The 27,618-nt window shown below is 42.7% G+C and overlaps 1 protein-coding gene across 3 annotated transcripts in view; it reads right to left on the bottom strand.

Annotated features, from left to right (window-relative positions):
- Positions 1 to 6,807: 6,807 nt before the first annotated feature.
- mylk4b (myosin light chain kinase family, member 4b) overlaps positions 6,808 to 27,618 on the bottom strand; it is a 103,813-nt gene continuing 83,002 nt past the window's right edge. For all 3 annotated transcript variants that reach the window (XM_061883745.1, XM_061883746.1, XM_061883747.1), the window contains 8 exons: positions 25,363 to 25,456; positions 24,095 to 24,204; positions 23,869 to 24,010; positions 18,307 to 18,377; positions 18,100 to 18,228; positions 17,731 to 17,962; positions 10,020 to 10,068; positions 6,808 to 9,930 (listed from right to left, as the gene is read on the bottom strand). In XM_061883745.1, coding sequence (XP_061739729.1) covers positions 10,024 to 10,068; positions 17,731 to 17,962; positions 18,100 to 18,228; positions 18,307 to 18,377; positions 23,869 to 24,010; positions 24,095 to 24,204; positions 25,363 to 25,456 — 823 coding nt within the window. In that variant the 3' untranslated portion in view covers positions 6,808 to 9,930; positions 10,020 to 10,023. The remainder of the gene's footprint in view (positions 9,931 to 10,019; positions 10,069 to 17,730; positions 17,963 to 18,099; positions 18,229 to 18,306; positions 18,378 to 23,868; positions 24,011 to 24,094; positions 24,205 to 25,362; positions 25,457 to 27,618) is intronic.

Genomic DNA, 27,618 nt, shown 5'->3' with positions numbered 1-27,618 from the left:
GTGACACTATTGTTCTTTTGTTTATTTTTATAAATGTCTAATGATAATTTCAATGAGGGATTTTTAATCACTGCTATGCTGAAATTAGAACTAATATTGATACTGTTGTTGATAATATTCATTTTTGTTTTAGTACTTTTGGTTTGTTCTGTGTCGTGTTTGTGTCTCCTCTCAATTGCTCTGTTTATTGCAGTTCTGAGTGCTGCTGTTTGGCTCTGTGGCGGGCACTACGACCATGCTCACAATCAGCTCAGCAGAATGGGTGTGGTTTGTGTCTTCTGGGACACACTTTAAAAATGCATATTGTGCTGTGTTGCATGTTGGCAGTCTGCAATTAAGACCTGAAAGAAACATTGTTGCGTTTCTTGCATTTGACACAATGTATTCTTTTGACCCAGCAGACTTGGTCACATGTTCAGTAGACCCATAATAAATTCATTAAAGAACCAAACTTCATGAATATTTTTTGTGACCAACAAGTATGTGCTCCAATCACTCTATCACAAAAAAAAAAAAAGAGTTGTAGAAATTATTGGAAACTCAAGACAGCCATGACATTATGTTGTTTACAAGTGTATGTAAACTTTTGACCACGACTGTATATATAGTCGAGGTTTCAGTGCTTTATCCATTATACAGTGCTCAACACCAGGGTAGAACCTATATATATATATATATATATATATATATATATATATATATTTATGAGTATGTATAATACAGTATACAAACACACAGTATATATGCTGTGCGGGCTCACGTTTAAAAACTGAAAATGACTACATCTTCTGCAGCCCAAGATAAGCCCGTTTTACCTATGAGATTATTACATAATTAGATGAAATGAGCACCTCCAAGTCCGAGTCCATGGTTCTCGCCCGGAAAAGGGTGGAATGCATCTCCGGGTTGGGGAGGAGACCCTGCCCCAAGTGGAGGAGTTCAAGTACCTAGGAGTCTTGTTCACGAGTGGGGGAAGAGTGGATCGTGAGATCGACAGGCGGATCGGTGCGGCGTATTCAGTAATGCGGACGTTGTATCGATCCGTTGTGGTGAAGAAGGAGCTGAGCCGGAAGGCAAAGCTCTCAATTTACTGGTCGATCTACGTTCCCATCCTCACCTATGGTCATGAGCTTTGAGTCATGACCGAAAGGATAAGATCACGGGTACAAGCGGCCGAAATGAGTTTCCTCCGCCGTGTGGCGGGGCTCTCCCTTAGAGATAGGGTGAGAAGCTCTGCCATCCGGGAGGAACTCAAAGTAAAGCCGCTGCTCCTTCACATCGAGAGGAGCCAGATGAGGTGGTTCGGGCATCTGGTCAGGATGCCACGCGGACGCCTCCCTAGGGAGGTGTTTAGGGCACGTCCAACCGGTAGGAGGCCACGGGGAAGACCCAGGACACGTTGGGAAGACTATGTCTCCCGGCTGGCCTGGGAACGCCTCGGGATCCCCCGGGAAGAGCTAGACGAAGTGGCTGGGGAGAGGGAAGTCTGGGCTTCCCTGCTTAGGCTGCTGCCCCCGCGACCCGACCTCGGATAAGCGGAAGAAGATGGATGGATGGATAGATATAATGAATCTATAATGCTTGCAATGAGGTGGCGACTTGTCCAGGGTGTACCCCGCCTTCCGCCCGATTGTAGCTGAGATAGGCCCCAGCGCCCCCCGCCACCCCAAAGGGAATAAGCGGTAAAAAATGGATTGATGGATGAATCTATAATGCATGACAGTATACAATACATTAATAATATACAATATAATAATTAAACATTATAAATGTACAATACATACTAACATACAATACATATTAATGATGTGCAAAATGACATTTGAAGATGCATAAACAATCCATTTATAATCGAACGGTAGCCCCTGAATTGTAATGGTAATCGAATTGTGAGTTTTCCAATCATTCACCCTTCTAGAAGCTGCCAACGCTTGAGAAGTGTTTAGTGAGTTAGGGCTAAAATTAAAGTACAGATACCAACGGTGGTATTACAGCTGATCAACATGGTAAAATGTGTCGCATGGTTTGTACAAAAATTGCAATAGAAAAATTATACATTGCTATTTACCTTAAATTCCGGACTGTAAACCGCTACTTTTTTCCTTCACTTTGAACCCTTTTTTAAGACGGTGCAACTAATTCATGAATTTGTCTTTGTCTTCACTATAACAGACATACTTGGACTCATTCAAGTACCTCGGGGTTTGGGTGGACAATAAGCTGGACTGGACTGTTAACACGGACCACCAGTACAAGAAAGGACAGAGCAGGCTGTACTTCCTGAGGAGACTGCACTCCTTCAACATTTGTAGAAAACTCCTGTGGATGTACTACCAGTCTGTGGTTGCCAGTGTTCTGTTCTACATGGTAGTGTGCTGGGGGGGCAGTACATCCAAGAAGGACAGCTCCAGACTTGAGAAACTGATCAGGCGGGCCGGTTCTACAATCGGAATGAAACTGGACTCACTGGTGACGGTGGCAGAGAAGAGGACTGTTGACAAACTAGTGAGCATCCTGGATGATGCCAGTCACCCTCTGCATAGCGTTATCAGTAGCTAGAGGAGCCTGTTCAGTGCTAGACTGCTTCATCCCAAGTGCAGGACTAATAGACTCAAAAACTCCTTTGTCCCACACGCCATTAGACTGTACAACTCCTCTCTGGGACGGGGGACGGGGGGTACTAGGATGACAGGGGATGCAAAACATTAACAGTGCATTACGTTTTCATAACATGGTCACTACTGCCTACTTTGTCTTGTTATATTCTTATTTTACTGTTATATTGTTATTCCCATTGTTTTTATTCTTTTTGTAATATTTCTCTATTTTTTTTCCTTTTAAACCCCCATTATTTACTTTTTACTTTTTTCTTTTAATTGATCTCAACTCTGTACACTGCTGCTGGAATTTTAATTTTCCTGAAGGAACTCTCCTGAAGGAATCAATAAAGTACTATCTATCTATCTATCTATGATTGAAATTGTTTTGAAAAAAAGAGGGGTTTTATTGTTTTTGTTTTGGTGCCATCTTATGGATAAGTTCGCTCACTTCAGGTGCTGCTTTCATTTACAGGTAGTGCTTCTTTCGTTCCAACCAGCGTGTCGTTCTTAGCATTTTACTTGTATGGTTTTTCATTCATCACTCCAAGCAATCTTTGTAAGTTTTACAATATAGTTAACTAAGACTATTTTTACTAACTAAACCGTCCCATTTTTGATGTCTGTAGAGTGTTTTATGCATATTTGTATGCTCTATGCCATGTAATCAAGCTAGCGTTGTTAGCATTAGCTAATATGCTAACATTTTTACAAGTGACTGTATTAGTGTTATTAACTTCCAAAGGCATTTTTATGTATTGTTTCAGTTTCACAAATTTCTCAGTAAACTCACCAAGACATCACCTTGGAGTTATTTAGTCTCTGTAGCTGATAAGAGAGCTAGCTTCCCAGCTAGAGGGTCCATGATGATGATGTCTGTTTTAAAAACTCTATAAACTAAAAACAACAGCGCTGGAAGGAGCAAATATGACATGAATAGAACATGAATACTTTTAGACATATATGGAAAGTAAATTAAAAAAATGTTTTTATCTATAATTATGAGCATGATTTCTGGTTATGTTAGGCCAGCAGAGAAGGCCTTGCTGGTCCTGGGGGCACACCACTGTAGTTCGGTTTGGACTGTTTTTTTTAAATGTTAAATGTTGATCATTTAGACCAGGGGTGCCCATTACGTCGATCGCGATCGACTGGTCGATCTCGGAGGGTGCGTCAGTCGATCTCAAGCCAGGCATTAAAAAATGTACATAAAAATGAGAAATCATCAATCATACCAAGACTTCACTTTCGTCAGTTGTTTGACATTCTCGGCACCCGAGGATCTTGTGAGATGACGCTGGCTGCTGCGAGCTCATATTTAAGAAAAAAATCACTAACAGGGCGGACGCAGAGAAACACATTTTATTTCTAGAGACTCCGTACCTACTGTCAAAACTCTAAAGACCGACAGCACAGTTCCTGTCTTCACCATAAAAGACCTGTTTCATCCTGCCTGTGCTAACAAAATAAGAGTCTCAGAAAGCTAGCGTGCACAAGCTAGCAAGCTACGGAGTTTGATGCCAATGTATTTCTCCCCCGCCCTCAGCGACCGCTTTCTCACTTGCTTGCCCACCCGCACAGTCACTGACGTCACTCACCTGCTGCCAGACATTAAAGGGCCACACACATATGCTACTCTCATAACAAAGTGTTTAAAAACGAGTATGCAAGTTGGACAAATGAGATGCCAAATCCAACCACTTTCATGTGGTATTGGACAGAAAGGAGGACTTTTTTTTTCCTCCATTTGAAAATGCGGACGTTATCAGCACCACTGTCTAATTCCAATCAATGCAAGTCATCAGAATCAAATACACCAACTTATAGTCTTATCTTCATGAAAGAAAGGAATCTATGTGTGTTAAACATGCTTGTATTATCATTAAACACCATTAACTTGTTAACAAAAATGTCTCTTTCATAAACAAATAAATATAAATTATAAATAGGAATGAGGTAGATCTCCTCGACTTGGTCAATTGAAAAGTAGCTCACCTGCAGAAAAAGTGTGAGCGCCCCTGATTTAGACTATCTTTGAAGTGTTTATGCAAACAGTTTTGCCCAAAAATATGTATTTGTATGCTTATGAACTACAACACTTTTACTAAAATTTCAAAGAATATGTTTTGATCAACGTAATATTTAAATTCAGTATAACAGGAAAAGTAACTTTTACAAAACCTGATTTTTGAAAATCCAAATGACCCTAATTTCTTACAAATTTCAGTGAATTGTTTTAAGTTAGCTCAACAAAACACTTTTTGAGTGTTATATATAATGTTTAGTTATATTGCTGTTTTGTAAAATTGATCCAGCCCATCATTCAAACAAAAACCCCCACAAATAATTCAATAATTAAATACAAGACTACACGTTAATATATTTTTTTGTGTTTTATTTGTTTCATTCATACTCTATATTTATTAATGCTATCAAACAAAACATACCATAAATGAACATTATTCAAAATTGCACATCTTTTCAGTTTAAAATGGTACTGCAAACAGCTATGACAAACATTCCATCACACAAAAGTGTATTGAGGAAAACAAGTCAGCCAAAACTCCAAACCAAAAAGAGGAAAAAAATTACAAAACCCAAAACTAGTGAAGTTGGCACATTGTGTAATTCGTAAATAACAACAGAATACAATGATTTGCAACTACATTTCAACTTCTATTCAATTAAATAGAATGCAAAGACAAGATATTTAATGTTCGAACTGAAAAACTTTATTTTTTCGGGCAAATAATCATTAACTTACAATTTAAACGCAGCAACTCATTACAAAAAAGTTGGCACAATGGCATTTTTATAATCATTTCCTTTTAACAACACTCAGTAAACGTTTAAGAACTGAGGAGACCCATTTTTGAAGCTTTTCAAGTGGCATTCTTTACTATCCTTTCTTGATGTATAACTTAAGTAAAACATTCCGGGGTCTTCGTTTTGGTATTTTACGCTTAATATTGCCGCACACATTTTCAATGGGACACAGGTCTGGACTACAGGTAGGCCAGTCTAGTACCTGCACTCTTTTACTATGAAGCCACGCTGTTGTAACACATCACTTGGCATTGTTTTGTTGAAATAAGCAGGGGCGTCCATGATTACGGTGCTTGGATGGCAACATATGTTGCTCCAAAACCTGTATGTACCTTTCAGCATTAATGGTGCCTTCACAGCTGTGTAAGTTACCCATGGCTTTGGCACTGATATACCCCCCTTACCATCACAGATGCAGGCTTTTGCACCTCAACAATCTGAATAGTTATTTTACTCTTTGTTTCGGAGGACACAAAGTCTACAGTTTCCAAAAACAATTTGAAATGTGGAGTCATCACACCACACTCTTACACTTTGTATCAGTCCATCTTAGATGAGCTCAGGCCCAGCAAAGCCGGCGGAGTTTCTGGGTGTTGTCAATAAATGGCTTTCGCAATGCATAGTATAATTTGAACTTACACTGACAGATGTAAACTTGCTGTAGTTACTGACAGTGGTTTTCTGAAGTGTTCCTGAACCCATCCGGTCATATCCTTTACACACTGATGTCGGTTTTTGATACAGTACCGCCTGAGGGATCAAAGGTCCGCAATATCATCGCTTACGAGCAGGGATTTCTCCGGAGCTTGCAATAGCTCGTTGAGAAATGTTGTTCTCAAAGTGATTGACAATTTGCTCACGCATTTCTTCACAAAGTAGAGACCCTTGCCTCATCCTTGTTTGTGAATGACTGAGCATTTAATGGAAACTGCTTTTATACCCAATCATGGCACCCACCTGTTCCCAATGAGCCTGTTTACCTGTGGGATGTTCCAAATAAGTGTTTGATGAGCATTCCTCAACTTTATCAGTATTTATTGCCACCTTTCCCAACTTCTTTGTCACTTTCTCAGTCTTTTTTGCCACTTATGCCAGCTTTTTTGAAACATGTTGCAGGCATCAAATTCCAAATGAGCTAATATTTGCCAAAAATAACAACGTTTTCCAGTTTGCACATTAAGTGTGCTGTCTTTGCATTCTATTCAGTTGAATATAAGTTGAAAAGGATTTGCAAATCATTGTATTTTGTTTTTATTTACGATTTACACTATGTGCCAAATTTACTGGTTTTGGATTTTGTATGTCCAGGATGTCCGTTTTCCAGATTGAAAACAATCCAACTAGTAATAATGACATTCTTTATAAATCAAAGACAGTACTACAGTTAATGTCTGTGAACTGGTCACCATTTAATCAAACTCAGTAAAGATGTGCAGAAATGGAAGGAGTCTTGTCTGACCCCTGTGAAAAATATACCTAATAAAGTTATGCACTCCAATTACAGTCTGGTGTTAAAACAATACATAAATGAACATAAATAACAGTCAAAAACATGAAAAATTAATGCAGGTAGTATTGCGTTCTTCATTATGCCTTCATGGAAGGTGAGGGGGTTATCTACTCCAGGCTGCTTAAGTAAAGGGTACATGGCTGTATGAAAGTGAACAGCAACAAATACAAAAATACCATAAATGTGTGCTGCATATAACATGAACCAGGAGCTATCTAGTTATTGGCAAAGTTTCATTTATTTTAAAGGGTAAAATGCGTGTGCAAAGTTAAATGGTGTCATAAACCAAGATCTATGTTTACTTCTATAATCTGGGAAAAGTAATAGTTTTACACAAGACTTGAACATAAACACAAATAAAATAACACATATTTTCAAAAAATACAATCCAATTAATAGCATCAATGTGTTTGCTAAACCTTGGAGTTAGAATTCTCAAACGGTGGTACGCTTCATGTAATGGTACGCCAAATAATCACTTGATTAAAGTACAATGTTTTATTTTCCTAAATTCAAACACAGTGTTATTGTTCAAACTGTGTCTACTGTTACACTGGCCAAAAATACAAATCCCATTTCCATATGAATTGGGAAATTGTGTTTTTGATGTAAATATAAACGGAATACAATGTTTTGCAAATCCATTTCAACCCATTTTCAATTGAATGCACTACAAAGACAAGATATTTGATGCCAAAGTAGTTGGGAAATGGCATGTTCACTACTGTGTTACATCACATTTTCTTTTAACAACACTCAATAAACGTTTGGGAACTCAGGAAACTATTTGTTGAAGCTTTGAAAGTGGAATTTTTCCCCATTCTTGTTTTATGTAGAGCTTCAGTCGTTCAACAGTCCGGGGTCTCTGCTGTCGTAGTTTACGCTTCATAATCCGCCACACATTTTTGATGGGAGACAGGTCTGGACTGTAGGTGGGCCAGGAAAGTACCCACACTCTTTTTTTTACGAAGCCACGCTGTTGTAACACGTGCTCAATGTGGCATGGCATTGTTTGCTGAAATAACCAGGGGCGTCTCTGAAAAAGATGGCAGCATATGTTGTTCCAAAACCTGTATGTACCTTTCAGCATTAATGGTGCCTTCACAGATGTGTAAGTTACCCATGCCTTGGGCACTAATACACCCCCATACCATCACAGATGCTGGCTTTTGAACTTTGCGTCGATAACAGTCTGGATGGTTTGCTTCCCCTATGGTTCGGATGACACGATGTCGAGTATTTCCAAAAACATTTTGAGATGCGGACTCGTCAGACCACAGAACACTTTTCCACTTTGCATCAGTCCATCTTAGATGATCTCGGGCTCAGAGAAGCCAGCGGCGTTTCTGGATGTTGTTGATACATGGCTTTCGCTTTGCATAGTAGAGCTTTAACTTGCACTTACAGATGTAGCGACAAACTGTATTTAGTGACAGTGGTTTTCTGAAATGTTCCTGAGCCCATGTCGTGACATCCTTTAGAAATTGATGTCGGTTTTTGATACAGTGCCCTCTGAGGGATCGAAGGTCACGGTCATTCAATGTTGTTTTCCGGCCATGCCGCTTACGTGGAATGATTTCTCCAGATTCTCTGAACCTATTGATGATGTTATTGACCGTAGATGTTGAAATCCCTAAATTGCACTTTCAGTAATGTTGTTCTTAAACTGTTTGACTATTTGCTCATGCAGTTGTGGACATTCTTTCTTGTGAAAGACTGAGCATTTTTTGAGAAGCTGTTTTTACACCCAATTATGGCACCCACCTGTTCCCACACCTATGGGATGTTCCAAATAAGTGTTTGATGAGCATTCCTCAACTTTATCAGTATTTATTGCCACCTTTCTCAACTTCTTTGTCACATGTTGTTGGCATCAAATTCTAAAGTAAATGATTATTTGCAAAAAAAAAATATATATATTTATCAGTTTGAACATCAAATATGTTGTCTTTGTAGCATATTCAACTGAATATGGGTGGAAAATGATTTGCAAATCATCGTATTCCGGGTATATTTACATCAAACACAATTTCCCAACGGAAGCAGGGTTTGTATTAAATATGCTTGTTAAATAAAACCTCTGCCTTGTTTTTCATAAATACTTAGCCCTACTAGGCTATGATATTTGAATGTTGGTCAATGTGGTGATACATGGACAGCCAAGTCTTTTCCTAGGTGGTACTTGTTGAAAATGTTAAAGGTGTCATGCATGTAAGAAATCAGTAAACTATCAAATATGACTCAACCAATGATCAAGTAACATTATAGACTCTGTCATTGCATAGAGAGAACTCAATTGTTCAGCAATCCTCCTGACTTTCATATTTTGCCCTTGAAATCATTTTCAACTGATAGTTACAATGTTCGGTAATGTAATATCTCAGGAGCTGCTTTAGCATGTAACAACATGGGACAGCTTCAGTTTGAACAACCATATTCTGCGGTGGTCTACAAACTTTTGGAGCCCATGGACTGGCTCACATTCCCACAGACCTCTACCATACCTTGGTTGCTTTCTTGTCTCCCGTTAACCTTAGTATTCGTGTGTGAAGTTTTTTCAGCATTTCGCCTGAGAAAGCTTGTTCAGTCTTTTTCTTACTTGCACCTGCTAGTAGTGATTAAAAACGTCCAACATTGACCTTAAGTGACGTCGAAGTAGAATACAAATATACAAATGATTATACATCTTTTTTTCTTTGATGGTACTAAGCGGTTGGAGACTTTTTAGGACAATACATTGTTTGTATTACAACTAATATGATAAAATGACAACATTTCTTCTGTTCTGTTAGTAAAAACCCTGCTACAAGTCAGAGATAAGAGCAAAAACCTTGCTACAGATCAGAGATAAGAGCAGCTATTTCAAGTCTATGTGGGGATGCTAGGCAGTGAGTACAGTTGATATCCAGTAGCCATACAGGTAGAGCAGCATTGGTCCAGTTTTGGGCATCAGGGCCCTACATTGTCAAAAGCCATGCTGACGGCTTAACAATGTTCCTGAAAGGGAAAAGACACATTGGTGGGTAACTAACACATAAACACAAACATAGTCAGTTTCTGCGGATAAAACCATGAAAATATCTCACCTGTCTAGCATTCTACAGAGGGTGCATGTCTGGCCTGGTTCTTGTTTTTCTAAATTGAGAAAAGGTTACATGAATGAAAGCACTGGAGAAAAAAAGAGTATACGTGAATAGTAGTAATGTTAGTAACACAACTTAGTTCTGAATGTTTTTCCTAAAATCAAACTATAATTTATCAGTATAATATGCAATAAACTTATTTCATCTCTGCCGTGAGTTGATGAAGACCGGGCTATCCAAAGTCACAGGAAAACAAAAAGCAAACAATTGCACTAATATGGCGATGGAATTAAACTAAAAGACGTACCAGCATCATTAAAATAAAAAGCCCTGACCAGTTTATATACTGTGCACCCGGAAAGTATTCACAGCTGTTGTGCATTTGGCGTGCAGTTTTGCCAATCTACCTACACCTGCTCAACTGTACATAACTGATTGATGTCCCCCAGATCCCATCAAATCCATTCCCACCTCCGAGCACTATATAAATATCACTGGAATTGGATCTCAAATGGAGTGTCTTTTGACATATACATATAATTTGAGCCCCACACCTTTGAATTACCAGCCATTCCATTTTCTAAGGAGCTGTTCATAGACCAGTTATCCAGCTCTTTGATCATGGAATTCTCTGAACTTTTATCACTCATTCATACCGCCTACAGCAGAACTTTAACAATTGGTCATTTTAATTTACATGTTGATGACTCCTCGGATTCAATATCTAGACAGTTTTTAAACTTTTTGAATAGTTTTTACTTTAAGCAGTCGACCTACACTACAGGACACACCCTGGACCTGGTAATAAGCCATGGCCTGTCCTCTGTTGTTGACCTGGGTGGTACTTTGTTTTTTATATATAACCAGTCCCCACCAGCACTGCCCCCCTAAGACTTTGACTCATGTTTTATTACTTAATTTATTATTATCCATCCATCATCCATGCATCATCTTCTGCTTATCTGAGGTCGGGTCGCGGGGGAAACAGCCTAAGCAGGGAAACCCAGACTTCCCCCTCCCCAGCCACTTCGGCTAGCTCTTCCCGGGGGATCCCGAGGCGTTCCCAGGCCAGCGGGGAGACATAGTCTTCCCAACGTGTCCTGGATCTTCCCCGTGGCCTCCTACCGGTTGGACGTGCCCTAAACACCTCCCTAGGGAGGCGTTCGGGTGGCATCCTGACCAGATGCCCGAACCACCTCATCTGGCTCCTCTCCATGTGAAGGAGCAGCGGGTTTACTTTGAGTTCCTCCCGGATGGCAGAGCTTCTCACCCTATCTCTAAGGGAGAGCCCCGCCACACGGCGGAGGAAACTCATTTCGGCCGCTTGTACCCGTGATCTCATCCTTTCGGTCATGACCCAAAGCTCATGACCATAGGTGAGGATGGGAACGTAGATCGACCGGTAAATTGAGAGCTTTGCCTTCCGGCTCAGCTCCTTCTTCACCACAACGGATCGGTACAACGTCCGCATTACTGAAGACGCCGCACCGATCCGCCTGTCGATCTCACGATCCACTCTTCCCTCACTCGTGAACAAGACTCCTAGGTACTTGAACTCCTCCACTTGGGGCAGGGTCTCCTCCCCAACCCGGAGATGTCATTCCACCCTTTTCCGGGCAAGAACTTTAATTTATTATTACAACACAGGAAAGCTACTTGTGGTAGCAGTCGTACGTGACTGCTGTCTACCCAGCTTGCCAAGCACAGAAACAGACTGTGAAAGTAATAGATGGCACAATGATCGCTGAGATCAAATAATAGACATCGTCACACATATTAATGTGAATATGAAGCATTAAATGCATTGGCCAAAAAGTAAATTGTCTGTCCTTGCCTCAAAATTTTTTACAGTTTTAAAATCAAATATTGGCAAAAGGCATACAACTTCCTCTGTGCGTCGCCAAAATATCCACAGCTTGTAGAAATGTGCATACGTGAAGCATGAAGTTGGCATGAGGAAACATTTCACATAAATTTTACTCTTGATACATCTCTTCTTTGCACACTTCTTTGTGTGCGTATGCAAGCTTGATAAATCAGGCTCCCTGATTGGTTTTCATGTTTAATAATTACCGACCTATATCCTACTTACTGTACTTAAAGAAAAACTGCGCTTTTTTCCAAACTGTGCCTATCGTTCACAATCATTTTGAGAGACAAGAACAGACATGTTTTTATTTTTTTATTTTATTTTAAGGATGATAAAAAAACGTTTGGAAGATGTGGCTGTTATGATCTGTGGCCCAGATCATGTTTAGTTATTTTCTGTTAGTTTTGGACTACCTCAGTTCCTGTTTTTGTGCACCCTTCAGTTTGTTTTTAGTTACCATGGTTGCTTATTATTTCCACCTGTCTCTGATTGGTGTTCGGGACGCTCACCTGTTTTCCGAACACTAATCAGAGGCATTATTTAAGCCTGCCTTTGCCGATCAGTCGGCCTGGCTTCTTTGCTTGCTACATGCACCTGTAACATGAGTATTGCTTGTCTCTAGTCTATACTAAGTGGTAGCCTTAGCTACAGATCAGCATGATGTCCCTTCGGCTTCTTTTACTGTTTTTGTTCTTCTTTGATTTTCGAAAATAAATCATGTTCCTACCTGCACGTCCTGTCCGTAGTGGTCCGTTTGCATCCCGGGAGCGCGAATACTGCAGTAAGCCACGACAACCCCCCGCCGTAACAGACAGAAGCCAGTATACAGTTCCCCCACAACAGACATCGAGGAGGTGGGCGAAAAACGTGCGTGGTTGGTATTGAAGGCAATAGAGGCAGAGACTCTCCGCCATTCCCTCTTAGAGAACCAGGAATTGATGTTGGGTCCCAACGACACGTTGTTCCCAATCAACTCTGTTTGGCCTGAGGACATCACCGCTACGCCACAGTACCAGATGCGCCGGCAAAGACGTAAGCTGTCAGGGAAGGCTTCACCTCGCCGTTAGGAAGTGTCGCTCCCGCAATCTCCTCCTCCGGTACACAGTACGCCGCAATCTGCCCAGTTTTCCTCTCTGAGGTTTGGTAATCATTTTGCCAAATACTTTACCGACTGGGCTATGAGCCAGATGGACTCCGGGAACGATAATGTCACTCCACCCACTTCCGATGACGTCACGGACCAGGGCTAGTGGGGTAGCACAGCTGTGCCCAGCCAGGCAGCAACCTACGTCCCGTCCACCACCACCACCAGTCCTTCGGTATGCCAAACTGCAACCCCCAGCTAGGCCACTTCCGCGAAAGTCACGGCTAACCTCAGTCCAGGTGGGCCTGAAGACGCCATCCTCTCCGCCACCTTAACCGGCTGCTCCAAGGCTAGCACCAATCGCTGCTCCAAGGCTAGTACCAATCGCTGCTCCAAGGCTAGCACCTGTCACTGCACCTCGGCTAGCACCAGTCGCTGCACCTGCTCCTCGGCTAACACCAGTTGCTGCACCTTCTCCTTGGCTAGCACCAGTCGCTACACCTTGGCGAGCACCAGTTTCTGTTCCTGCACCTCGGCGAGCACCAGTTTTCGTTCCTGCACCTCGGCGAGCACCAGTTGCTGTACCTCGGCGAGCACCAGTTCTTGTTCCTGCACCTCGGTGAGCACCAGTTTCTGCTGTGTCGAGGCGAGCACCAGGTCCTGTACCTGAGGCGAGCTCCAGTTCCTCTACCTGCGCCGAAGCGAGCTACAGTCTCTGTACCTGCGCCGAGGCAAGCTCCAGTCTCTGTACCTGCTCCACGGCTGCTTTTGTATGAAAATAGACCTGACTAGACCCACTCACCGGCAGTGGGCCTTAGAATCTGGTGCGCGTTATGATCCGGAAAATACGGTAATATGTTATAGAAACTCATACAATGCAAAGTGACACATGTCATGCCTCTATGTAATACAACTTTGATGATCATAGCTTACAGTTTTTGTTTTTTTAAACCACCACATTTTCTGAGATTTTCAATTTAAGGTTTTAATAAGCTGTAAGCAATAAACATCAACATTATATCAAAAAAGGTATGCCATGAGCCCATGCCATTGTATTAGTTTCATCTTTTAAAATCCAAACAAACCTTTGCACAGTATATTTCACGGCATATTTTTTAGGTAGATGACAAACATTCTTAAAAGAAAAACTTTTTTTTTTTTTACGCAATGTTACATTCTTGTGTCATTTCCACATTTTATTTTGTTAAATTCTACAGAATTAAAAACAAACAAACAAACTATTTTAAAGTTTTTTTTCTATGCTTTGTGCCTTAAGACCTCACTGTTGGCTTTGTGAGGTCATGTTAGGTGAAAACTAAACGGAATTGATGCTAATCCATCATATTGTTGACTTTTTTTACCAAATAAAAATCGATAAGAGAACCGATAAAGTACCGAATCATTAAGCAGAATCAAAAATGAAATCCTAACCGGAAAAATCTTATCAATTCCCATCCCTACCGACAGCAGATATTGAATTATAATTGAGGGCTTGATAATATTTGAGTTACATTCTTTATATACTGTATGCCGCTGAGGACTTTTTTTTTCTTCTCATCCTTTCCAAAAACGTATCTATCTATTTGTCTCTGTTAATTCTGTAGATGTCTTGATTAGATTGAGCACTGCTGCCACCTAGCTAGTGTATTGTTCTATCATGAAAACTTGACCGTACAGTGTGTGACAAAAATTATGGAAATCTTTTTGACCCTCCACAGGGTCCTAACACGCTATTTGAGAACCACTGGTTAAACAAGAGTAACCCAACACTTAACATTTGCAAATCAGAAAAGAAAACCATCACACCAGTATGACACGACTTATTGCTTTAAACATATTTTCTATCATTTCTATGCCCTTTGTCACCGATTCTGTTCATAACTTTTATGGATGGAATTTCTGGGTGCAGTCAGGGCTTTGAGGGGATCCGGTTTAGGTCTCTGCTTTTTGCAAATGATGTGGTCCTGATGGCTTCATCTGGCCAAGATCTTCAGCTGGAGATCCATCTCCGGGTTGGGGAGGAGACCCTGCCCCAAGTGGAGGAGTTCAAGTACCTCGGAGTCTTGTTCACGAGTGAGAGAAAAGTGGATCGTGAGATGGACAGGCGGATCTATACGGCTTCTTCAGTAATGAGGACAGTGTATCAATGCGTTGTGGTGAAGAAGGAGCTGAGCCGGAAGCCGAAGCTCTGAATTTACCGGTCGATCTACGTTCCCGTCTTCACCAATGGTCATTAAATTTGAGTTATGACCGAAAGGACAAAATCACGGGTACAAGCGGACAAAATGAGTTTCCTCTGCCGGGTGGCGGGGCTCTTCCTTAGAGATAGGGTGAAAACCACTGCCATCCGGGAGGAACTGAAAGTAAAGCCGCTGCTCCTCCACATCGAGAGGAGCCAGGTGAGGTGGTTCGGGCATCTGGTCAGGATGCCACCCGATTGCATCCCTAGGGAGGTGTTCAGGGAATATCCGACCGGTAGTAGGCCATGGGGAAGGCCCAGGACCCTTGGGAAGATTATGTCTCCAGGCTGGTGGCTGGGAAGAGGGAAGTCTGGGCTTCCTAGCTTAGGCTGCTACCCCCACGACCTGACCTCGAATAAGTGGAAGAAGATGGATGAATGTATAGATAATTTCTATAATTCATTTTTATTTGCGGGCACGTTTGTCTGACACTAGCCAGGTTGAAACAAACGATGATCTTTAACATTAACTTCATAAGGTAAGTAAAATCACATACCGTATTTGCCAAACCATAGGGCGCACCGGATTTTAAGGCGCACTGCAGATGGATGTTCTATGTTTATCTTTTTTCATATATAAGGTGCATTATAGGGCGCATTACATAAGTCATAATATTATTTTTTTTTTTCTAAATTGAAAACACTTCTTGTGGTCTACATATGTTCTTTGGTCAAAATGTTGCATAGAATGTTTTACAGATCATCTTCAAGCCATTTTCTGATAGTTGCTTCAGGATGCACCATTTTGTGGCCGGTCTTATTGACGTGGCTCACCTTACGGCAGCTTCTTCTCCGCGTCATCTTTGTAGTAGCGGTGTAGCATGCAAAGACGGGAGTGGAGGAAGTGTCAAAAGATGGAGTTAAATGTTTCAATGACATTTACACTTTACTTAAATCAATAATGGAGCAACATCTCCTCATCCGCCATAAATGTGTCCCGTGAAAAACTGTCACACCAGAACTCTCTAATAACTAAAGTTCCTTGGGTGAAAAATGTAAACTCACTACACAGGTATGTTTTAGTGCTTTCATGGCAGATTTAAGTAAGAACTTTAGACTACTTTATATTACAAATGACAACAGTGGATGATGAATGTCCCATAACAAGAAGATAGATCAAAAGAAGAAGCTTATCGACTACGTCGTTACCACAAACTACAAAGGCGGATGCACACAATTTTTCAGGACTAATGCAGATCCCAAATACAGATCAGCAGGTACAGGATGGGAATAAACTTTGCTTTTGCATGGTATTGCGGAACAAAACACCAGATAATACGTCTTACCTTACACAAACTCGTATGTTGAAGCACAGTACAATCCATCAAGCGGTGCGGCTTCATATCTGACCAAAGTCGTACTGAAACATTTTGATAGATTTTTGAGGGCCTTGTTTAATGTTCTATATTTTCAATGGAACATATAAAATGTTGGTAATTTTTACTTGAGTTATATTGCAGTTTACACTTATGTCTAATGTTTGACTTGATTGATTGATTGATTGAAACTTATATTAGTAGATTGCACAGTTCAGTACATATTCCGTACAATTGACCAGTAAATGGTAACACCCGAATACGTTTTTAAACTTGTTTAAGTCGGGGTCCATGTTAATCAATTCACTGACATCTGCTGGTCACACTTATCATTTCACCATGAACCAAATAAAATAGCGTTAAAGTCGGTAAGCGAAACCAGAATTATTCGGAACATTAGGAGCACCGGGTTATAAGGCGCACTGTCGATTTAAAAAAATAAAATAAAATAAAATAAAATATTTTAGGTGCGCCTTATAGTCCGGAAAATATGGTACTAATTATACTGTGGGTGAATAATGACCAATAACTAACAATACAAAACTATATACTGTGAAGTACAACTCACACCACAACAAGGGGAATCTTTTTTGGTGAGGTCAACATCATTCACACAGCCAAGATATCAAAAGAGTGTCTTCAGGACTCCTCTGTGAATATCTTTGAGTTGTCCAGCCAGAGCACAGACCTGAATCCCTTTGAACATATATGTGGACAGGCAAAATTGCCCAAAGATAGAGTAGCTGTGCCAAACCTATGGCTTTGTATTCAAAAACACTGTACGTATTCCCAAAGTTGGATCAACAAAGTAACAACAAAGGCTCTAAACATGTATATCCATTTGATATATTATTTGTATAATTTTAAATGTATTTTCAAGGATTAAAATATAACTTTTTTATGTTGTCACGTGTTGTGTGCTGAAATTTGAGATAAAATGTAAATATTTGATTTTGTAATCAGGCTGTCACACAACAAATTGTAGGATAAGTAAAGCACTGTGAATACTTTCCAGATGCACTGTATATTGACCTACAAAGCAAAGAGCTATTCTGGATTGGAAAAAAATGTGCATTCCTGAAAAGTCATCATCAACATATTTTCATGTTTCAAATACCATTACACACTGCTACTACTATCTCGTTGATGGTGTTACATGCTGTAATGCTACTGCCCTCTTAAATGCTGGACTAACTAACTGTTACCTTCAAATGTAACTTGTAGTGCAAACTCTGATCCGACAGCCACGGGTGTCTGAGAGACTCTGCAGCACCCATCCTCCAGCTTTTGCTTTTTACCAGCAAACGAGTGATGAAGTCTTTGGCCTCATCAGAAACATCAGTAAACTCCTCTTCCTCGAAGTTCCACTGACAAGCCAGAATGTTGTTTAGAGTCTCGTTGTCATCATCACCCAAGAAAGGAGACAAGCCACTAAGTCTGAAATGAGGGAACATACAAAACAAAGTCAAAATTATGGAGGGAGAATAACAAGAAGGGATTACATGACTTTGTTCCCCCACACAGGACATGGAGTTTTAAATCAGGAGTAGCAAAACAGTTGACTTAAAACTTACAGCATATAAGTGATGACACCAAGGCTCCACATGTCTGTTGGGAATGAAACAAACTCATAGTTGATGACTTCAGGTGCCAGAAATTCAGGAGTTCCAAAGTTGACCTTCAGCTTCTCTCTTGGTCTGTACCTGTTAAAGACACTTTGTTATACATTGACTAAATGCACTTATGATATTAAAAGATACATGACAATATGAAACGATTACCTCCTGGCAAGACCAAAATCAATTATTTTTATCTTGTTTGTAGCCCTGCTGACACATAGGATGTTCTCAGGCTAAATATAAAAAACAAAAAAATAACATAAGATACATATGTCACATGTTCAAAATAATGGACAATATGGACAACAGTGATTTTTATTTTTTTCTGGCACGGCATGTGGTAAATATTATTCATTGAAAGCTGTAAAAATTATTAGTATTACAAAACCTGATCACCCACCGTACGGAACCCGTATCCCTAACCCTCTCGGGGAATCACACGGGGATCCTCAATTTCTGGATTCTCGACGCCCCTGTTGCTCCCCTAGTCCTCGGCCGCTCTTGCCTATGCCAGCAAGACCCCTCATATTTCCTGGACCTCAGGGAAGATCTTGGCCTGGAGCACGGCTTGCCATGCCAACTGCCTTAAGGCAGCAGTACCTTTTTGGGGTAGACCAAAGCCCTTGTCACCGATTACACCGATTTTTTTTTTTTTTTTTTTTTTTTCCAAGATGGCGCTGCTGTAGTGGCTGCTGTAGGCAGGAGCTCTGTGCTCTTGTGTCATCCTTTTGTGTTTCCCTCTTGTTTTCATGTGTTATTATATTTTTTTTGCCTTTTGGTCCGGGACCCTTTGGGACTGTGTGACAAGGGGTGTCACTTTCGTGACCTCTGTGGTGCTTTTTTTGTGGACTTCTGGATCCGCCTCCCTGGAGCCTTTTGGCCATGGAGACCAGCTGCTGGGTCTCTGCCACACCGGAGTCGCTTTGGAGGGACTGGAGGAGATACGGATGAGGGGACAGGGCTGCGGAGCTGGCACTGAGCGCTGGGACGGAGAGGCTTCGCGGTGTCTTGGCTGGGTGAGCAGGTGTTGGACACCTCAGTCTCCTTGGACGTATCCTCGCTCATCCATGCGGACTGGACACTGGCCGGGAGTGGAGTCAGTTGTCCTGGTTGCCTTGTTGGGTCTGCTCCTGTCTCTGGCCATCCTCCCTCCACCCCAGCGGACGATGGCGTGGAACACCGCAGAGGCCACCACAGTGGATATGTTTCTTTTAATTTTTATTCATAGCTGTATGTAGAAGTGTCTGGTTGTATCTGCTGCTTTAATGTCTTTAATGTCCTATGTGTTCTTTGATATTTGATGTTTCCCTCTTACACACATGGAAGAGGAGTGTGTACTATGGCTAGGAGTTGTTGTTTTTTTCCCTTGGCCTCAGTCTGCACCCCCTCTCCAGGGCCCAGGCTAAGACCGATTTTTTAATTTTATTTTAATCTTCTATTTTTTTCTCCCCCCCTTGTTTACCTGTATGTCCTCTTTTTTTGTAAGGGGCGCTGGAAGCCGGCAGACCCGTCAGCGATCCTGTTCTGTCTCCCTTTAATGTTTGTCTGATCTTGAATGGGATTGTGCTGAAAATTGTAATTTTCCTGAAGGAACTCTCCTGACGGAATAAATAAAGTACTATCTAATCTAATCTACAGATCTGGCTGGAATTTCCCCTTGCCTCTGTGTTCAGCAAAGAACGAGCACTCTCCCTTCCCTCGCACAGGCCCCATGATTGTGCCATTGAGCTTGTACCCAACGCTGTCCTCCCCTCGAAGCTATACAACCTCTCCCTACCCGAAAAACAGGCCATGAAGGACTATATTACAAAATCCCTCTCATCCGGCATTATCACTCCCTCCAAGTCCACAGTAGCTGCGGGATTTTTCTTTGTGAGCAAAAAGGATAGGCCACTGCGACCTTGTATTGACTACCGGCAACTAAACTTCATCACGGTAAAGAACAAGTATCCTCTAACCCTCCTGAGCTCTTCCTTCAAGCCCATCGCACTGGCTTCTATTTTTTTTACCAAACTTGACGTCCGTAATGCATCACCTTGTCCGAATTAATGGAGGAAAGCGTTCAACACACACCAGGGTCCCTTTGAGTATAAGGTCATGCCACTTGGCCTTACTACGCCCCGGCGCTCTTCTCTGTGTTAGTCAACGACGTCTTGCAGGACCTGTTCGACAAATTTGTGGTAGTATACCTTGATGACATTCTTGTGTTGTCTCGTAACTTGCAGAAAAACCAACAGCACGTCCTCCTGGTTGTACAACGCCTACTTGAGAACTGACTGTTCGTGAAGATGCAGAAATGCGAATTTCACTCCCCATCTGTCAGCTTTCTGGCTACATCATCGAGAAGGGACACATCCGAGCCGACCCCAAGAAGGTGGAGGCAGTTGTGGAGTGGCCCCCAACCCGCCACGCGTACGTAACTCAGGCGATTCCTTGGGTTCGCAGGATTCTACTGCTGGAATATCAAAGATTTCACTAAGGTAGCCACACCAATCCATGCTCTAACCTTAACACTCTCGTCCTTTCAGTGGACCAAGGAGCCCAGCAATGCCTTTCATAGACTCAAGGAGAGCTTTAGCTCTGCTCCAGTGCTGGTCCACCCGGAGCAAGACAGGCCTTTCACGGTGGAGGTAGATACCTCAGACTCCGGAATTGGGGCAGTACTGTCCCAGCGTTTCAGGCGGGATAACGTATTACACCCATGTTACACCCCGCAAAACGGAATTACAATGTGGGGAACAGAAAGCTGCTGGCCATCCATGATGTACTGGTGGAGTGGAGGCACTGGCCCAAGGGGGCCAAACATTAATTTCTTGTCCTGACTGATCACCGTAACCTCATCTACATTCGCACAGCCAAAAGACTCAAAGACCACCAAAAGCGCTTGGGGCAGTTTTTATGCCGAGTTGACTACACTCTCTCATCCAGACCTGGCTCTTGTATCGTCAAGGCGAACACATTTTCCTGACATTTCTTAGAAGAACCCACCAGAAGACCTGCGGCAGAGACCATCCTTCCCCCTGCTCGTGTCGTAGGGATGGTAACACAGGAGATAGAACGCTTGTTCAAGTCGGCCCTGTCGTAGGGATGGTAACATAGGAGATAGAACGCTTGTTCAAGTCGGCCCTGCCCTCCGCCCCTAGTCTCAACGGCGAACCCCCGAAAAAACAGTTTGTGCCTCGCTAAATTTGATCGAAGGTACTGGACTGGGCTCACGCCAACACCCTTACCTGTCATCCCGAAATCCATAGATTATTCTATCTTATTCAACATCAATTATGCTGGCCGTCCATGGAGGCTGATACCGGCGAGTTTGTCGCCGCATGTGCCACCTGCGCCCACAACAAGGCTGCCCACAGTCCTCCAGCAGGCCTTTTATGTCCTCTCCCTATTCCCAGTCAACCCTGGTCCCATATCGCCTTGGACTTCATTACCGGATTTCCCACCTCACACCTACTAGTCTAACTCTCGACAGGTTCTCAAAAGCAGCCCGCTTCGTGCCCCTTCCCAAGCTTCCCTCCGTTGCTGAGTCTGCTGACCTGCCCGTCCATCATGTGGTCAGGATCCATGGGATCCCCGGGGACATCGTGTCTGACCATGGTTCCCAATTAATTTCCCGGGTTTGGCAGACCTTTTGCAAGGGGATTGGGGCCACGGTCATTCTGTCCTCTGGCTATCACCCCCAGCCCACATCCTGAAGCAAATACATACCCCCGGGTGGAGTATGCATTCAATGACCAGTGGGGCAACAGTTATGTCCCCATTCGAGTGCTCCCTGGGTTTTCAACCCCCTATGTTTCCTCAGCAAGCAATCAAAGCAGCAGTGGTTTCTACTCGAGCCCACCTTAGGCGCTGCCGCTGCGTCTAGAAATCTGCCCGTGCAGCGCTGTTAAAGGCATCAGAAAGGAGGCGTCCAGTGTTGGGACTAACGCGTTACAAAGTAACGCATTACTGTAATGCCGTTATTTTCGGCGGCAACTAGTAGTCTAACGCATTGTTTTTTATATTCAGTAACTCAGATATCGTTACTACATGATGCGGTACTGCGTTATTTTACGTAATATTTTGTGTAGTATCGGCTAGAAACTGAAAAATGTCTGAGTGGGTTTTATTGGAGAGCTGCAGAAGAGGCGCTGTGTGTGTGTGTAACTAAATAGTTACTGGCCATGCGATGAGGGTCTTTGCAGTGTATTGAACTGAATATAGGTTGAAGAGGATTTGCAAATCATTGCATTCCGTATCGGACTGTCTTATTATGGCAGTCCGATCCCTGTATGATCAGTGTCAGAGCTTGGTCCGCATTGCCGGCAGTAAGTCGGACACGTTTCCAGTGAGGGTTGGACTCCGCCAAGGCTGTCCTTTGTCACCGATTCTGTTCATAACTTTTATGGACAGAATTTCTAGGCGCAGTCAAGGCATTGAGGGGTTCCGGTTTGGTGGCCGCGGGATTAGGTCTCTGCTTTTTGCAGACGATGTGGTCCTGTTGGCTTCATCTGGCCGGGATCTTCAGCTCTCACTGGATCGGTTCGCAGCCGAGTGTGAAGCGGCCGGAATGAGAATCAGCACCTCCAAATCCGAGTCCATGGTTCTCTCCCGGAAAAGGGTGGAGTGCCATCTCCGGGTTGTGGAAGAGACCCTGCCCCAATGCCATCTCCGGGTTGGGGAAGAGACCCTGCCCCAAGTGGAGGAGTTCAAGTACCTAGGAGTCTTGTTCACAAGTGGGGGAAGAGTGGATCGTGAGATCGACAGGCGGATCGGTGCGGCGTCTTCAGTAATGCGGACGTTGTACCGATCTGTTGTGGTGAAGAAGGAGCTGAGCCGGAAGGCAAAGCTCTCAATTTACAGGTCGATCTACGTTCCCATCCTCACCTATGGTCATGAGCTTTGGGTTATGACCGAAAGGATAAGATCACGGGTACAAGCGGCCGAAATGAGTTTCCTCCGCCGTGTGGCGGGGCTCTCCCTTACAGATAGGGTGAGAAGCTCTGTCATCCGGGAGGAACTCAAAGTAAAGCCGCTGCTCCTCCACATCGAGAGGAGCCAGATGAAGTGGTTCGGGCATCTGGTCAGGATGCCACCCGAACGCCTCCCGAGGGGGAGGTGTTTAGGGCATGTCCAACCGGTAGGAGGCCACGGGGAAGACCGAGGACACGTTAGGAAGACTATGTCTCCCGGCTGGCCTGGGAACGCCTCGGGATCCCCCGGGAAGAGCTAGACGAAGTGGCTGGGGAGAGGGAAGTCTGGGCTTCCCTGCTTAGGCTGCTGCCCCCGCGACCCGACCTCGGATAAGCAGAAGAAGATGGATGGATGAATGGATGCATTCCGTTTTTATTCATGGTTTACACAATGTACCAACTTCACTGGTTTTGGGTTTTGTACTTCGACAACCATATTTTCATCATAACTCAACGAGGTACAATAAATGGACCAGTTTACTCATACATAACTCTGTTCCCCAGATTACCGGTATACAGCAAGTTGCATAAGGACATCTTTAGCAGCTCTTATCGGACAACAATGACTTTTGCGACTTTACAGTTGCTCTTCTAAATCAATAGGGAAACTGTTCTCCACCTACAGACTCCTAATAACAGAAACTATTACAGTGGCAAAGAGGGGCAGATTTTATATTTTCAAGGTTGATGAAATGAATGAATGTCCTAATATGTTTATGTTCATAAAATATAAATCCAAGAACAACACAGAATTATTTTAGATGTTTACCTTAAGGTCGAGGTGGAGTATGTACATCTTGTGCATGTACTGCAGTCCCTCACAGATCTGGCGTATGAACAGCACTGTGTCAAACTCAGTCAGGTTACAGTTCTCATCAATGATGCGGTCAAACAACTCTCCCCCTTCAACACTAAAATGCAGAGAGCAAGCATATTTACAGTTAATTTCACTGCATGCTGCACCATACACAACATTCCGATTTATTTGCACTTACTACTCCATGATCAGGATGATGTCATGGCGGGACTCAAAGGCTGCATACAGTTGGATGAGGTTGGAGTGGTTTAGCTGGTTCATTACCTGGATTTCATTCCTCACCAAATCCTTAAGGGCCCGAAGAAAATGTAAGGAGCAGTAAAGTGACCACCCTTTATAACACAGGTGTCCAACACAAGGCCACCCAGCGAAAACATGGAAATAATGTGCGTCAAAAGGGCTTTTAATTTTTGGGGGAATAAACATATTTAAATTCAGACATGGGCTTCACGGTGGCAGAGGGGTTAGTGCGTCTGCCTCACAATACGAAGGTCCTGCAGTCCTGGGTTCAAATCCAGGCTCGGGATCTTTCTGTGTGGAGTTTGCATGTTCTCCCCGTGACTGCGTGGGTTCCCTCCGGGTACTCCGGCTTCCTCCCACTTCCAAAGACATGCACCTGGGGATAGGTTGATTGGCAACACTAAATTGGCCCTAGTGTGTGAATGTGAGTGTGAATGTTGTCTGTCTATCTGTGTTGGCCCTGTGATGAGGTGGCGACTTGTCCAGGGTGTACCCCGCCTTCCTCCCGAATGTAGCTGAGATAGGCGCCAGCTCCCCCCGCGACCCCAAAAGGGAATAAGCGGTAGAAAATGGATGGATGGAAATTCAGACATAAAAAAATAGTGCATGCAAATGCAGTTCTTAACTCAAAATTATTTGATACAACAAGCAATTCTAAGCTTTTTTTTTTTCGTCATTGAAGGTCTCTTCAAGAATAAATTCTACACAAGCAGAACTAAGATATCTGCTCGTCACTTTGACTTCTGATTCAAAAGCAAGTTTTCCATCGTTTTGTTGGTACACAATAATAATAATCAAATGAAAGGACATCCGTCCCTTAAGGATTATGTGGGCTTTTTGTGAATGCTGCGGCCTAAAATGCCTGATTTCACTGCAGCATTTTCTAAAAGTTGCTGCAAAATCACTGATGCAGGGAGACATTTGATTAGTTTTACAGTTGCGTTACGTTTGAGTGCTGCTGGGACAATTTTGATCGGCCAATATGTGAGGGGAAATTGGGCATAGTCTCAAGGCTGTGCATAGTTAGCAGGAATTGGTTGATTTGCGTGATTGCCACGATCTCAACATTGCCAAATCGTGGAGGCACTGACTGATGTCATGAAGCCCATGATGAAAATGAGTCTGACACCCCTGCTTTACCATTTTAATCACTTGGTTGAACATATATTGTGTTATTAAATCACCGTTGAATGGTTCTTACTGCACCTTTTCTTTCTGGCTCTTAGCCCGGATGATCTTGGCTGCCAATGTCAGGCCAGATGAGTTCTCAACACACTTGTGGACCAGTCCAAAACGTCCTCTGGTGAAAGAGAGCATTACATAACCTATTTTAGACCACAAAGGAATGATCATGACATCTTCGTCCATATTCCAAGCCAGTGGGGAGATTACCGTATTTTTCCGACTATAAGGCGCACTTTAACCTTCCTCTTGTGTTAGCTTTCTGTTACCATCTCTTATGTTAACGGGTCTGTTTTGACCCATGTTTTAAATCAGCTGTAAAATACACTAAAAACAATTATCTATCATCCAATTTGTTTCTCATATCTTGGTTACCTTGTTAGGCTTCCTTATCCTTGAAAATATTGGTTTTAATATTTTTGGTTTGGGCCATTGGGCCTTATTTTGTCAGTATACCCCTCGATTTCAATTTTTAAAAATAGTGAAACGAACCTCAAGAGAATCATATAAATAAAAAAAGGTTGTTGTGTTACCTAACTATTACTAAGGGGTATTAGAACACATCTCTTAAATAAATGTGTTTTGTTTATTTTTTCATTTTAAGAATTTTAACTATAGTAACATCTATGGTGTTACGGGTCAATTTCGACCCATATATATTTACTTCAAGAAAAAGGCTAAAAAGTATTTTTTTCAGCAACAGAAATCCAACATCAAACAAACAACCAATCAAGCAAATGAAACCAAGAGAAATAGATTACTAGTTCCAAAACTAATACAAAAACAAAATCAGAGTGGCAAAAAGTGACACTTTTAGTGTCCGTCTTTTGTTTGTTTTTGTACAGGATAACAAGGTAAAATGAGAATCCACTAAAGCTCACATGATTGGGAGAGGAGCTGGCTGTCAGTGTGTTCAGTTTTGGCTCTTATCATTGCTTTATCATCTTATTTTTATAACCGGGTCGAAACCGACCCTAACAACACCAAGGGCATAATTTCTACCAGAGCATTTTATAATTTAGTGAAAAAAATTAAAATGTTTATTTTGTTGACAAAGAGGTTCCTGACAAAGTCAAAAAGTGTTGATGCAAAAAAATAAATGTATGTGGTGTTTTTATGCATTTAAAAACTAAAACGGGTCGGTGCCGACCCTAACACAAGACGAAGGTTAAATCGTTTAGTTTTCTCAAAAATTGACAGTGCACTTTATAACCCGGTGCACCTAATGTAAAGCATAATTCTTTTTGTGCTTACCGACCTCGAAGCAATTTTATTTGGTATATGGTGTAATGATAAGTGTGACCAGAGATAAGTGTAGACTGCAATATGACGCTAGTAAACAACACCAAAACTTTAAATGTTCCATTGAGAATCTGGAACATTGCACACGGCGCTCAAAAATCTGTCAAAATATTTGTAGTATGACCTCGGTAAGTTATGAAGCCGCACCGCTTGATAGATTTTCAGTGCATTAAAATTACAAGTATTATTATGGTGTGTCCGTTCCCTGTACGATCAGTGCCAGAGCTTGGTCCGCATTGCCGGCAGTAAGTCGAACACATTTCCTGTGAGGGTTGGACTCCGCCAAGGCTGTCCTTTGTCACCGATTCTGTTCATAACTTTTATGGACAGAATTTCTAGGCGCAGTCAAGGCGTTGAGGGGTTCCGGTTTGGTAACCGCAGGATTAGGTCTCTGCTTTTTGCAGATGATGTGGTCCTGATGGCTTCATCTGGCCGGGATCTTCAGCTCTCACTGGATCGGTTCGCAGCCGAGTTTGAAGCGACCGGAATGAGAATCAGCACCTCCAAGTCCGAGTCCATGGTTCTCGCCCGGAAAAGGGTGGAATACCATCTCCGGGTTGGGGAGGAGACCCTGCCCCAAGTGGAGGAGTTCAAGTACCTAGGAGTCTTGTTCACGAGTGAGGGAAGAGTGGATCGTGAGATCGACAGGCGGATCGGTGCGGCGTCTTCAGTAATGCGGACTTTGTACCGATCCGTTGTGGTGAAGAAGGAGCTGAGCCGGAAGGCAAAGCTCTCAATTTACCGGTCGATCTACGTTCCCATCCTCACCTATGGTCATGAGCTTTGGGTCATGACCGAAAGGATAAGATCACGGGTACAAGCGGCCGAAATGAGTTTCCTCCGCCGTGTGGCGGGGCTCTCCCTTAGAGATAGGGTGAGAAGCTTTGTCATCCGGGAGGAACTCAAAGTAAAGCCGCTGCTCCTTCACATCGAGAGGAGCCAGATGAGGTAGTTCGGGCATCTGGTCAGGATGCCACC

Source organism: Nerophis ophidion, linkage group LG22 (assembly GCF_033978795.1).
Source record: "Nerophis ophidion isolate RoL-2023_Sa linkage group LG22, RoL_Noph_v1.0, whole genome shotgun sequence".
NCBI lineage: Eukaryota > Metazoa > Chordata > Actinopteri > Syngnathiformes > Syngnathidae > Nerophis > Nerophis ophidion.
This window is presented reverse-complemented; position numbering and strand designations above follow the sequence as displayed.